At 45.0% G+C, this 15,184-nt stretch overlaps 1 protein-coding gene across 1 annotated transcript in view; it reads left to right on the plus strand.

Annotated features, from left to right (window-relative positions):
- Nucleotides 1-15,184, plus strand: part of LOC311234232 (calpain-2 catalytic subunit-like) — a 62,100-nt gene that overhangs the window by 22,082 nt on the left and 24,834 nt on the right. Inside the window, exons 5-7 of the mRNA XM_084321360.1 lie at nt 1,446-1,614; nt 2,265-2,348; nt 9,545-9,630. Coding sequence (XP_084177486.1) covers nt 1,446-1,614; nt 2,265-2,348; nt 9,545-9,630 — 339 coding nt within the window. The remainder of the gene's footprint in view (nt 1-1,445; nt 1,615-2,264; nt 2,349-9,544; nt 9,631-15,184) is intronic.

Below are 15,184 nucleotides of genomic sequence, written 5' to 3' on the forward strand. Positions count from 1 at the left end.
TTCATTAGTGATTTTTATTACATATATATTATCATAACCTTCCATTAGCCTAGCCTAAGATGAGTCTAAAATAAATGTACAGCTCCATGTATCTTCTTTCCTTGGACACATGCATCAACTAACAAAACTATGAATACTAAATATTTTAAAGGTGCTGTAAGTGGTATTCTTTTCATTAAAATAAGTGTTAAATAGCTCTACATTCCGACAGCCATGAATTATATAGAGTGTTTGGTCAGTAACATTGGTCTCCCAGTCCCTCCACTCTGCAGTAAACACAAAATACATTTCCTGGTATCGCTTCCAACTTTATCTAATCAGTAGAGAGAATCCTAGATATTCTTACTTATTTCAAGAAATCTTGCCAAGCCAAATCTGCTTTCAGATTATTTGACTTGTATCAAGCACATATTTGTTTTTATTTCTTATTTTCATCAGACCATTTCTGCAGTGTGGAGTTCTCTCTCTTGATTGGATAAAGTGTGAACGGGATACTAGAAAATGTATTCCCTGTTTACTGCAGAGCGGAGGGACTGGGAGACCCATGTTACTGGCCAAACACTCTATATCAGTGATGGCTGAGTGTAGAGCTATTATTTTAACATGTAGAGCACTTATTTTAACAAACTAAAAAATACCACTTACAGCACCTTTACGTGTACAGTAGGCTTCTACAGTATTGTCAGGATAATTGATTGGACGCATGTTCAGTTATGCTGTTATGCTGCACTGTAAGTTACAAAGGGCTTGTGATAAACCAAATAATGAAAATATAAATAGCTACGTTTTCTGATGTTTTGTTAAGGGCTATAGATAGCTAGACTACAATATGTGAGTTTTAAATGGCTGACATTATTAGTATTATATTTTAATAATACTAAACTAAATTATGTGATCATTGATTTTCTTTATTTTGTTCTACTTGCTTTCTACATGTCAAGCATGTTGATATTTTCCATGATCAACCAATGACAGTGGCTGAAAGACAAGTAGCAAAGGGCAACTCATTCACTAAAATAAGAATTGTTATTCCATTCCTTAGCCTACTCAGGACAAGAAAACTATAAAAGAAGGAAGTGTCATTACGTCACTGTGTAGCGTCTGAATGAGCATTGGTGCCAAGTGTGGAAACGTTCACTTCGGCCAACATTGAGTTGAATGGGATCAGCCATCTCCTATAGTTTATGAGCTGTCATTTAAACAGGTTATTAAGTTTGATATATTGGTTGATGTTTATTTCCTCAGATAGCTGGTATATTTAAATTTTTAATACAGGCTTCAATAGAACTGCCACCAAGCAGAGCATAGAACGCTGGTATTCTGGCATGATGGCTCTTCCTTCTTTTATAGTTTCCTTGGGTTAGGACTAGGAGGCCTCTCGTGTTCTGAGAATGTTTGTGAATACGGGTCCCAGGTGTTGAGTGACCGTCTTCGTCTACCTCCAGGCTGAACGGATGCTACGAGGCCCTGTCTGGAGGCTCCACCACAGAAGGGTTCGAGGACTTCACCGGGGGCATCGCCGAGGTCCATGAGCTGAGGAAAGCTGGACCTAACCTCTTCAAGATAATCAGAAAAGCCCTGGAAAGAGGCTCTCTGCTGGGATGCTCCATCGACGTTCGTCTCAATCTACAATACCTTTTTATATTTGAGCCATTTAGCAGATGCTCCTGTCCAGATAGAGTGGCCTTCAGTATTCTGTACTTCTGTATGACAACTAATAATAAAGAAACTTGAACAAGTACAACAGATTTATCAGTAACAGCAGGGACAGCTCATGTTCTAGTTTCACCAACATAGCAAATAACCAAATTTTGGATTGCTGAAGGCAAACCTTGTAATATTATTTGGTTATTTGTTTGATGTGTGTTTTAATTATTTCCTTTACCTCTGTAATGTATCTGTCGCTTTTCTATTTAATTTTTTTGTTACCCTTCGAGAGGCCCTTCTGTCCTCTCGCCAGGCCGTCATTGTAAATAAGAATTTGTTCTTAATTGACCTGCCTGGTTAAAAAAAGGCCCAGACAACAGATCTAAGAATAAGAAGCACACATTATTAATACAATAATTAGTGCAAAATGAATTGTACAATAAGTACAAAGAATAAGCAATTAAAATGTTTTTAAAGAGTAAGGTCAAGTTCAACAAAGTATTCTCCCTGTTACTCTCCTGTCCTTCATTGTATAGTTTGTATAGTTTTCATCAGCAGCATATTTGTCATGGTCGTGGTGTATGGTGGCATTTGAGATCATGTCCTTCCCCTCACAGATCACCAGCACTGCGGACTCGGAAGCCGTTACGTCCAGCAAGCTTGTGAAAGGCCACGCCTACTCTGTGACCGGAGCAGATACGGTAACCTGCCTTGATAGACACCTCATTAAAGTAAAGATTATGACTCGCCTTTGTACTGATTGGGTCCAATCAGGCCCAAATTTTAAACATTTGGTTATATTCACATGCATTCAGAAGAAAAATATATTTGTAGATGGACAACATGCTATTTGGAGCTTTTATACACCGGCATGAATCAAAATATACGTAGGTCTGTTTTACTCCAGACCAATGTATATAAACGATAGGTTATGACTATAACCAAGTTCTGTTAGTTAGGGGCGATGCTTGGCATCACACTGCACTATCTCGCGTACGTGCACGCGTACTGAATAAACCACAAATGTACCTCTAATACCAGTATTAGTCTGACCACACCCCTCATCAGCTTACCTTCATAAGCAGGTGTGTGGTCACCTGCTCTCCTCCTTCCCAAGCTTTCACCACAAGGTGAGGACAAGGGCTGCAGCGGCCGTCTGATGCCAAGCATCGCCCCTAACTAACAGAACTTGGTTATAGTCATAACCTATCGTTCTGTATCGTTAGTGGCTTAGCTTGGCATCACACTGCACAAGGGAGGCCAAGCGGAGCCACTGGCTGACAAATACACCCCGCTGACAGCCCCCCCACAACCATCAGAACAGGGAGGGCCGAGCCCCCCCGACCCCCCCTAATGGCGGGTAGCCCCCCTATTAGGGACGTCACGGGAAGGCGACGGACCCGACCGTGCGAAGAGGCACTCAAGCACTCAACGCACAGGGTGAGCAGCCGTGGCTTGACCCCACGACTACACACACGCACAACCCGCATGCCACCCGGGAACGAACGGAGAAAAACCACCTCGTTACTGCCCCCAGAATCACGGGGTCAAGGGCCAACCCAACCCCGTGGCAAGGCCGTAGCAGCGGAGCGCGAAGGAAGACCCAGACCCACCAAAAGGACTGGACTCCCTGGAATGGGGGCCCGGAGAAGTCCATGATGCCAGCATCAAGACCCCACCAGGTGGGCACGTAGTGCCCCGCCCCCCACATCGCCAGTGTATTCGGACAAAGGCCCCCCAGTTACTGCACCTGGTAATCCCAGGCGGTATCCCAACCAAGTACTAACCAGGCCAGAACCTGCTTAGCTTCCGAGATCGGACGAGATCGGGCGTGTTCAGGTCGGTATGGCCGTAAGCCGAGCGGGCCCCGTCCCCCCAACAGTACACCGCCTGGCACACTAACCCTGCAGAACAGACAGTCAGCATGGCCGTAAGCCCACAAAAAAGGTTAACCAACGGAAGCAGGCAGCGCACCGGGGAAAAACCAGGCAACAGGCTGTTAACCCTAGCCTGGAGACTGCGGACGAGACAGGCGCCAGAGGGGACAGCTGAACACAGCTGCCCCGGCGGAAGGGGCGTATGCTGGCGTTGTTGCATGACCAAGCCTCCATTTAAAAACCCCCACCCAGAGGGGTCGAGGCAGAGAAGGCTGACACGATTGGCAGACGTCATGAACGTGCAGGGGCACCCTCAAACGGTGAACCCGGGAGTTGACACTGCACCAACACACCAGGGAACCAACCACCTCGGTGTTACCCAATGCGGTGGTTGTTCCTATAACCCCTCAAGAAAAAACTCCAAAACACACCTGCGGGTATACACCGGCTATACCGCAGTACAAGTGTTTCAGTTTTCAAAAAAGGGTTAACCCAGGCCTACGGGTCGCAAACATCACTTCGGACCGGGCCTGGCGGTACGGGAAGCACAGGGTCACCAGAGGAGGTCAAAAAACCACCCCCACAGGCCCCTCTTCGCCATGCGTGAGAGAGGAGCGAAAAATAATGGAGAACCAGCCCCTAAGCACACCGTACCTGGTATTCCCAGGCGGTCTCCCAACCAAGTACTAACCAGGACCAACCTGTGTAGCGGCCGAGATCCGACGAGATCGAGCGCGTACAGAATGGCATGGCTGTAAGCCATGACGACAGTGCTGAGTAAAAACATACCCAACCAGGGTCTCCATAGCGCTTAACCCTGTGACACCCAGACCGACCTGGCATTTTTCCCCCTGAAAAAAACCCAAGTCCCTCAGGGTACCAGAACAGCAGATCTGCATCCCCGGCGGACAACGGGTTCAACTGATCTGGACCAGCGTGACCAGAACCAGTCCCGTGCCCTAACCACGCCGACATGCCTACTCCAGGAGAAGGGCAGATATGCGTGTTGATCTTAACATGAAAAGAAGGCGCCACCCAGACGTTCGGACGAACCGCGCCTGGTGGCCCACCCCAAGGGCGTGAGACCCCACCACATATGTTCAGATCCATCCCGTCATCATCCCCCAGACATGAACGAGAATCCGTCGACAACCCACCCAGGTCATGGGATGTGGTCGTCGGAAGAGGAAAAACCCCCATCTCAGTTGCTTTATAAAAACGCTGTTTCAACCACAAGCAACCAAGGCGTGCCAGTCAATCGCCTGTTTACAGCGAGCTAGCACTATACGTGCGTCGGGACACACCCCCATCAATGAACAGGCTATTTAGACCTGTCATTGAATCCCCAAGGCGCCCAGGGGAACGACAAGAGGGGTGTGACACTCCCTAACTCCAACACTTCTGGAATAGAAAGAAGGAAGCATCAACAGTATGTATCCCAGTCTACACAGCCGGGGTAAAAAATGTTCACATTTTTACATCCCACCACCCTCCCATAGGAAAGAGACGGGGATCCCCAGAGAGACTTACCACGCGAGCTGTACAGATTGAAAAGAATATATTGCACCTTGAGCCATGTAAAAAACTGGTTTTAGGGCCTCCGGGGAAGAGGCACTGAACCCATACACACTCAATAAACGAATTGAATCGAATACATACAATAGAAAAAGGACCCCTCTAGAGGGTCCACTCACTTTGACAATCTGAGGAGGAAGGCTCTGTACTCTGATGGAGGCTTCCTCACATGGAAGAAGGAGTCCGAACTCACAGAAGGCCTGAATAGGCGCTTGGTGAGGAGGAGCCCTGACCACCCCCCCCTGAAAACAGATCCATCACATGGACCTGAACAGCACACGGAAGTCCTACCAACAGAGACGCGCACGGTGACGTACTCTATGGCGGGGGAATTCCTGCGGTGCACACGCCCAATATACCAGGCCGTGGGACCAGGAACTCCCTCCCCACCCCCCCCCCCCCCCCCCCCGTAACGTGCCGAACAGCCACGTGACGGGAACCTTGAAGGACAGGGGGTGTACCCCTGACCGACAGAACAATGGGGAGAGGAAAGGTTACCAGTTCACCCCTTTACGACCCCACACCCATGATACGATGTAACGACAAAAAGAGAATATGACACAGTCATAGTCAGCTCTATGAAGCGTTTCACAGCTCCACACAGCGCATGAGCTAACCTGCTATCTGATTTTTACTAAGGAAAAACACAGAATAGAGAGGGCTCTAAGAACCCCGGTCCAACATACACATGTGCTTCTGTGGCCAGTACAACCCAGTTGTAGGTCACATGACACACACAACCCATCATCACCTACAAAAAATGGCAAAAAACACTCAACAGAGGAACGCCGTTTTTTTCACAATGAGAGAATACATCATTCTTGATTAGTATCGACCACAGGCCTTGCTAAGCACACATGACAGCAACCAAACCAATTTCCCTTTAGGAAATAAGTTTCTCCAGCAGATTTAGCACAACCTCAGCAATCAAGCTAAGAGTTACATCGCATCCCTACCACACAAAAGACACAATTAATGCACAACATGTCTGACAGGAGGATGAAAAAGTCCCCAGGGAACCGGAGGGGGAAACACAATCCTCCTATTTTACCCTCAATACGGCCAGTTAAAACAGGAAAACCTGTTAATGTGTGAACACACTGTTCATTGTCATTACAGTCTGAGAAAGAACATTCTTTTACTCACTTGTCACCAAGCATAGCTTCATAGGTTAGTTACCTTAGTTGTGAGTACACGGCCGTGTTTCTCACACAACAACCAGATCATTACATCCCGTTTGCACGGAGAAGCTAACTGCCAGTGACAAAACAGCTCACACATAACCCGCAACGTATCCTAAATGCATTGTAGCAACACACGTTTTGGGAAAAACACCGTTATTCACAATACATTTAGCAAAGTAAAACCAGAAGACGTGTTATGAGGTCTGGTCAACCCCGTTCCTACCCGGAACGCAGATCAGCGAAGTGCAGTCACAGACACCGTAGGAAACACAGCCGCTCCTGTGTTGTCCGAACTGGGCAGCGTCACCGCCCCAACCCGCACTACAGTCCCCTGTTGATGCAACCTTGCCGTCCTGGCTCAGGGCAGGGTCGACGAAACATCCCCTGTCAAGGATGACGTCGTGGTCAAGAGTGTAAAACATGTTAAAATCAAAGCACGTTCAACAGAATAGCATCAAGCTAACGGTCGCTCCAACCGTTCGGGTGCTACTGCTTCTGCTCGCGAGACGCCGATCTAACGACGCACGCGATCAGAAGCGAGCTCACGGCGGCTCGCGAGAAGCTAAGCTACCCCGCGCCAGGCCATGGCCATAGCAGCAAGCTAACGTTACCTAGCGACCACGACATGCTAGCCCCGCAGCTAACAGCTGACTGGCTAATAGTAGGCCCTAAGCAGGCCATGCAGCGATCCAGCAGGCTAACGCAGCAGTTAACAGCTGACTGGCTAACCGTAAGCTATGAACATGTAAACAATGACATAACACTCACCCAGACAGGCCGCCGTTCTGAACCTCTCCTCACTTTTTAAGAGAAAAGAGAAAACAAGATGTCAACACCGCTTCACAACGGTGACTTTACCACATCCGACGGAATCAGCACAGTACCAACTGGCCTGTGTAGCTGACTTTGAACATGAATCTGCCGCTATCGCACATTACATGCACATATCCCCTCGTGAAGGAATACTCTCATTTGGATATGAAAGATGGGGCCTTAACACGGTGACAGAGAGAATCCACTCGTCCAAAACACACAGGGATCACCAGTGTCAATGGTCGCGGCCCACTAGTTAAAACTATAATGGTCTTCAGACCAAGGTCTCCTGTCGCCTAGGTGGCTGAACAAAGGACCCTAGCCTGGGGCCGGTTTCCATAAACTTTGTCAAGTAGCCCCCATAGCACTAACAGACAAGTGGAGCCCGCCAGCAAACACTACTCACCCAACCTGGAACGCACCGCTTCTCACAACAGCGGCATGTCCGACAGTTCAGCTGTGGCCTGACAGGTTTCACCCCAACAAACACAGCAAGGAACTGCAGTTGAGAAGCATGCAGCGGCGTGCTCCCAATACGAAAACCGGTGGAGGGTTTTTAGAATGATCATCATCTTCTAGACACTCCAGTACGAAGACAATATCGCCGTATTTTCTCGAAAAATTGTGAGAGAGAAAATAAAGATATGATGTCAACGTATCCTTGTTTCCCAAAGCTGCTCCTAAACCTTTCTTCCATCATGGTGTCAAGTGTGGGGATCTACCGAGGCACTTCTTCCTTGTGGTGAAAGCGAGAAGGAGGAGAGCAGGTGACCACACACCTGCTTATGAAGGTAAGCTGATGAGGGGTGTGGTCAGACTAATACTGGTATTAGAGGTACATTTGTGGTTTATTCAGTACGCGTGCACGTACGCGAGATAGTGCAGTGTGATGCCAAGCTAAGCCACTAACGATACAGAACTAGGGATGTTCGATATTGGCTTTTTTACCGATATCCGATATACCAATATTGTCCAACTCTTAATTTCTTATACCGATATCAACCAATACTGATATATGCGGGGTCCCCCCCCCCATCATTTCAGGTAATTAACATTACATATCTCTTGTCGTGGAATTAACACAACATTATGCATACTTTTGACAATAAATAAAATAAGAATTTGTTCTTATTTGCTTGCCTGGGTAAATAAAGGTTAAATACATTTTAGTTTTTTTAGTTCTTTTGGAAAACCGATACCGATAATTTCCTATAGCCTATTACATTTTAATGCCAATATCGGCCGATAATATCGGTAGGCCGATAATATCGGACATCCCTAATATAAACCTATTACAACACCAACATACACCCAATACAGTTTAAACTTCATATTGATCTGTTGTCTACTGTTAGTCCTTGTATTAGCTCAGTCAATCTCCATTCCTATTTATTTTGTTGTTGTTGTAATGGTGGGGCTACCCCTTTCTTTATGTATGGATCACGGATTGGATCTTTAAAGGAAATCACTTTGACAAGTCAAGTCCTGAAAGAGGGAAGCACTTAATCATGGGATGTCAAAAGGTGGCCGAGTTTACAGTATCTTAACAATACAGTTCAAATGTTGTCCACCAGCAGCTGATACATAGAGGAAGCAGAAAGAAAGCACCTGTACTGTACTGTAATCCACCACTGTGTGTGTGTGTGTGTGTGTGTGTGTGTGTGTGTGTGTGTGTGTGTGTGTGTGTGTGTGTGTGTGTGTGTGTGTGTGTGTGTGTGTGTGTGTATGCGCGCGTGTGTGTGTCTAAAGATATGACCACGCTCAGTCCCTCAGTCCCCACATTCCTCCAGTACTTCAGAGGATGAGTCTGTCCTTACTCCCTCTGGAGAGAGAGAGAGAGAGAGAGAGAGAGAGAGAGAGAGAGAGAGAGAGAGAGAGAGAGAGAGAGAGAGAGAGACTATAAGCACAGTGTGTGTGTCTTTCCGTGTGCTGAGTGTCTGTACATCAACCATTCAAGACGGAGCCAGAACCAGAAGACTCAGGGCTAGATCCACAAAGAATGGATTGCACGGTGCTAATTGCACCCTTACTTACAATTCATTATGAATTGAAAATGGGGGACCCTGATGTAAACAAGACGAAAGTCTTTCTCTGGTGATGCGCAGTGATTGATTGAATGAAAATTGTATTAACAGATTGCAGAATGGGTACAATACAGTACGGCTCAATACACACAATTGTTAAGGGGATGCAGACCAGAGAAAGACTTTCGTCTTGTTTATATCAGGGTCCCCCATTTTCAATTCATAATGAATTGTAAGTAAGGGTGCAATTAGCACCGTGCAATCCATTCTTTGTGGATCTACTGTAGCACTCAGTGTGGGATGAAAAGACATCCATGACCTTGACATACAGCAGAAGGGTTTAGGTGGTTTAGCCCCTTAGTGGGATGCTGGGTGTTCCTCTTGTGTGGTGTATCTGATTGAGGCTGGTCGTCCCTGTGTCCAGGTGGAGTTCAAGGGAGCCACGCTGCAGCTGATCAGGGTGAGGAACCCCTGGGGGCAGGTGGAGTGGACCGGGGCCTGGAGCGACGAGTGAGTCATGTGATACGTCTACGCATAGGTGCAGGTTTAAGGGGGGGCGGGGGGGTGCAGGGGACATGTCCCCCTCAATATTGAGACGAGGTAAATTTGTCCCCCTCAAAAAATATAGCTAATATGAAAGACAAGCCCCTCCCCAAAAGATCAAAACATTTATATATTTCTTACCTGTATATATTAACCGACACCCCTACAGGACCGTACCATCAGACAGACACCCCTACAGGACCATACCATCTCAACCTTGCAGACGTGCCTCTCATAAAAGTACACCAGCATGCAGGAAATTAAGTGTTTGACGCTCACAATTTTCTGGGGGAGGACCCCTGCTTTATTCTGTTGTTCAGCTACAGTAAGTTTGATCATAGATTGAATAATTACTTACAAAAAACACATTTCAGTAGAAAGATTAGTATTTTCCAGATTCCACTTCAACAACTGCTTCCTGTCCTCTCGTTAAAGGGAAAAAATCCACCCTAAAATAGAATTCACATGTTATTTTTATTTCTATAATATTGTACAGAAAACCAGGGAGAAAAGACTGTAGCGATGATGTCATCGAGGGGCTGTATAGAGGAATATAATAGAAGTGTTCCTGAATAGAAGTGTTCCTGAATAGAAGAATTCCTGGAGCTACTCAATAGACTGAATAATGGAACGACTTCTAGGTCGACAGTCCTCATGGTGACTTTACTGGGATATGGGTACTGTACATTTTAGGATTCAGAGCAATAAGCTCCGTTTTGATGCAGTAGCTCAAACACAAAATTCAGTCAGTGAAGTCCCATGAAGTCATTCACTAATTCATTGCCAATGGACTAACTCCAAATAGTGTCATGCTCTTGATTTACAGCTTTAGGGAGACATTATCTATGTTTATTATAGATGTTGACTTAACTGTCACAGATCATTGGAATAGCACAATGTAGGGTGGATCTCCACTGTACGCTACGCCCTCCGGCGTGCCGAAGTGAGGATTGGCTTGCCTTGGCCACTGAAGCAAACACACGCACACTTAATGCTGTGAATTCACCTGCTGCAGTATTTGATATCCCAGACTCAGATTTTTATACTTTTAGATTATGGGCTAGATCCACAAAGAATGGATTGCACGGTGCTAATTGCACCCTTACTTACAATTCATTATGAATTGAAAATGGGGGACCCTGATGTAAAAAAGACGAAAGTCTTTCTCTGGTCTGCATCCCCTTAACAATTGTGTGTATTGAGCCGTACTGTATTGTACCCATTCTGCAATCTGTTAATAACATTTTCATTAAATCAATCACCGGGCAGGTGAGGGTCCCCCATTTTCAATTCATAATGAATTGTAAGTAAGGGTGCAATTAGCACCGTGCAATCCATTCTTTGTGGATCTAGCCCTATGTGTCTGTGCCCAAACTAGTTACACACAGGAATGTGTCATCTTCTTTACAGTATATTCAGCATGTTTTGCATGTCCCAACGCATCTGCATAGGGCTGCACGCAGGAGATATCTGTCCCTAGAGCAGAATGTGAGTGAAGGTCTGTGAAGGTTTACATGCAACTCCCGAAACTTTGAACTGTGTTGGTCTCACAGATGACTCGCGGATATGAGCGGCTGCCAACAGGTGTCTATCACAAGGCAATCTGATTAGTCAAACGTGCATAATTTTGCACTAAACAACAGTTAAAGAGGTACTTAAAGAAGGCTCTGCATGTTCCAACATGCCATGTGTGTGGCCAGAGGTAGAAACCAAAGCTTAGAGTGTTGTGACTTTACATTTCATCAGATTCCCTCACTACATATGGGCGGCTGTGTTTCAAAACCCTGACCTACAGTAGACAACAAACTAAAAAAGGGTGTAACTTGATGCAGGCCTTATAACTCTGTATGATAGCATGTACAGTGCTGTATATACCATATATACATTTATATATTTATATTACTGCATAGTATATATATATATCCATATCTGTCTGAATATACAGTATAATCCATCTATATACCTATTTGTACACCTGCATAAGCCATATAACTGTATATAATAATGCTGTATATACCATTTATATATATTTATTATTACCATATATATATATCTATCCACATCTGTCTGTACATACCTGCATATAATCGTTTTTACATATCTGTAGATACTATCTATATCTGTACCAGTGGAGGCTGCTGACCAAATTTTTAGGTGAAGCACAAATTATTATATTATATTATATTATATATTAAATTATATTTTTAAAACATCCCCCACTGTGTGTCAGTGGTCAGTGGACACAGATGAAAACATATTAACATTAGGTGACAGCGGACCTGACCAGATGAAAACATATTAGGTGACAGCGCACCTGACCAGATGAAATCATATTAGGTGACAGCGCACCTGACCAGATTAAATCATATTAGGTGACAGCGCACCTGACCAGATCAAAACATATTAGGTGACAGCGCACCTGATCAGATCAAAACATATTAGGTGACAGCGCACCTGACCAGATCAAAACATATTAGGTGAAGGTGACAAGGAAGCCACAGACTCATACCCCCCCCGACACTCAACTAACCGCCTCGGACAGTCCTTCATACCAGTGACCATCAGGCTCCACAACAGTGGGCAGGGACTGCTGCCAGACATCGACCTAGAACTAATAGGAACCCAAGTAGGACAATAACACTACCTTATGCATACTGCACCTTATGTGGATACTGTGATACTGTGAATAATGAATAATGTATATTTCAGTTAGTTAGATAGTAAATTATAACACTACCTTATGCATACTACACCTTATGTGACACTGTGAAAATATATTTCAGTTAGTTAGATAGTCAATTATATTGACCTATTTGTTTACACTGCTTGTGTTGTTTTCACTACCTGTACCCCCCCCCCCCCCCCTTCCCCCATGCTGCTATGATGCCTGCATTTCCCCAAGGGGATCAATAAAGGAATATCTTATCTTATCTTAAAGGAAAGATGAAATTACCTACCTGGGTTCCATCCTATAGAGGCAAATCTTTCCTGTGACAAAATGGGATCCAATGTAATAAAACGAAGTCAACCAACGAACTAGATTCCTGTACCGGATCTCCTCTCTGGTAAACAAGAATACCTTGAAGACTCTAACAGGAGCACTCATTCAAGGGTACTACAACTATGCTTGCTTCATGGTACCAAAGCACCTCAAAGGCACTAAAAACAAGATTACAAACATCACAAAACAAACTGGTCAGACTACTGCTTGACCTTACTCCTAAAACCCACCTCACCCCTGCCCACTTTGACAACCTAGGATGGCTTAGAGTAGACAACAGAGTACAGCAACTTGCAATGGGCCTGGTCTACAAGATACACTACACCACTAAGATACCCATGTGCATGTCGAAATACTTCCCAAAGGTCAGTGAATACCATGACCACAACACCAGAGGGAGTTCCACAAATCATGTTCAACCCAGATAAAATAATTTAAAAAGTAAAAAAAAAAAAAAAATTATACATTTTTTTTAATAAAAGAAAATAAATCGTCATAACTTAGAAATGAGATTGCATAGGTCTATGAATCGATATCGCAATTCTGTTTTGATTAATTGCCCAGCCCTACAGTGTGTACAGTAAGTTAGCTTGGTGATCATCATTGTGATGTAGGCTAAGCTGGCTAGCTACTGTTAGCATACAAGCTTTTACAAACACTGTAGCCTACTTACTTTTTCATCCACAACTTTTTTTCTGATCCAGATGCATAAGTCCACTTCTTCATGTTGCTCAGTTGCTGGTTTATACTTCGGTCCTAATGTTGGTGCAAAGTTTAATTTAGCCTGTGTTGTTATAGCTGTACAGCTTACTAAACTACTAGCTTGCTATGTTTCACACAGTCAAAACGGGTCCAGCTGCAGGTTCGGAGGTTAGGTTTAGCTCTGGCCAATCTCAAGTTTCTCAAGTTTCTTTATTAGTTGTCATACAGAAGTACAGAATACTTTTATACAAAATGCTTCTTTCTGTTACATTTTGTATACAAGTATTCTGTACTTCTGTATGACAACTAATAAAGAAACTTGAGAAACTTGAGATTGGCCCGCGCTAAACCTAACTTCCGAACCTGCAGCTGGACCCGTTTTGACTGTGCGAAACATAGCAAGCTAGTAGTTTAGTAAGCTGTACAGCTATAACAACACAGGCTAAATTAAACTTTGCACCAACATTAGGACCGAAGTATTTTCAAGGCTGCCAATCATTCATCCTTCGTGTATTATTGGATTGTCAAGGCTGTCAATCATTCAATCCCCCATTCAATGGCAAGAGTTTAACTGCACAGACCGTGCTTAGATGAAGTTAATAGCCTATTTTGATTGGCTATTATTTATTATTTATTTAAATTGGGTCAACCTGTGCAGATATTCTGCACGAATATTACTGCAGTCATTACTGCAGTGCAGGCCTGCTCAGAGCTGGCAATTTTGGCAATTTTTTAAGAAAAAAATAAATTCACTGGCATTTTTTTACAGAGGAAAACATTTCTAATAAAAAAATATAATAATAATTAAAAAAGAAAATATATATATATGTAAATTAATAATAATTATGAATTATGAGTGAATTTGTGTTTCACGTGTTGTCATAGAGAAACCTCCACTGATCTGTACATATCCCATACCTGTTAGGGCAGCAGTGGCGGAGCCCAATAGCAGAACACAGGAGGAGAGAGAATGGAGCGTTTTAGGTTGGTTTTAATTGTAGGCACCAAGCAGACATGTTTGACAGTACAGGAATGTACAAATAGACGCGAGCAGGTGCACTCCTCATGCAGCACAGGAGTGTCCAGGCGGGTGGTGTCTCGGGAGACAGCTTAGCTCGGGAGCGGTGGTCCTGGGCACAGGGAGAACAAATATTAGGACAAGGCAGGCAACAAGGACAGAGTAGCAAGGCTAGTGTGCGTCGTCGTACCTAGGTTGTTAGGTTAACACTGTGGCGAGGGAGAGCAGGATCCATGGGCTGATGTAGGGGTTTGTTGATGAGGGAATCCCTCACAGCCGCGCTGATTGATGTCCCTCTGGCAGCGTGGGAATGCTGGGGTTGGATGCTGCCCATATAAGGGTGTGGAAGGATGAGGGGTAAGGAAGGCTTTCGCTGTGATGGTGTGGAAGGAGGAGGGGTGAGGAAGGCTCTCGCCATGATTATGACAGGACCCCCCCCTCTATGGACGCCTCCTGGCGACCCTCCAGGCTTGCCAGGGTTGGCCCGATGGAAGTCCCGGATGAGGTCAGGACCAGGCCACGTGAGCGGATCGGCGCGGCCGAGAAATCCGCTCTTCGCTCTTTAAAGCTTGGTCCGCTCCGCTAATCGCTCATGTTGACCCCGTCCCCAAGTCGCTCTCAGCTCCCTCACCGCTCACCTTGAATCGAGCACTCCCCGCTCCCCGCGCCAGATCGCTCGGCTTTTTTTTCTTTTTTTTTCTTTTCTTTTGGAGCATGATGTAAATTAGCTCAAACTACAACAGTCTACACCCCCTGGGCCCCTTAACAATTGTTTGTATTGAGCCGCATTGTAATTGTAC

The sequence above is a fragment of the Notolepis coatsorum genome, assembly GCF_963971535.1.
Source record: "Notolepis coatsorum genome assembly, chromosome: 9".
In the NCBI taxonomy this organism is placed as follows: Eukaryota; Metazoa; Chordata; class Actinopteri; order Aulopiformes; family Paralepididae; genus Notolepis; species Notolepis coatsorum.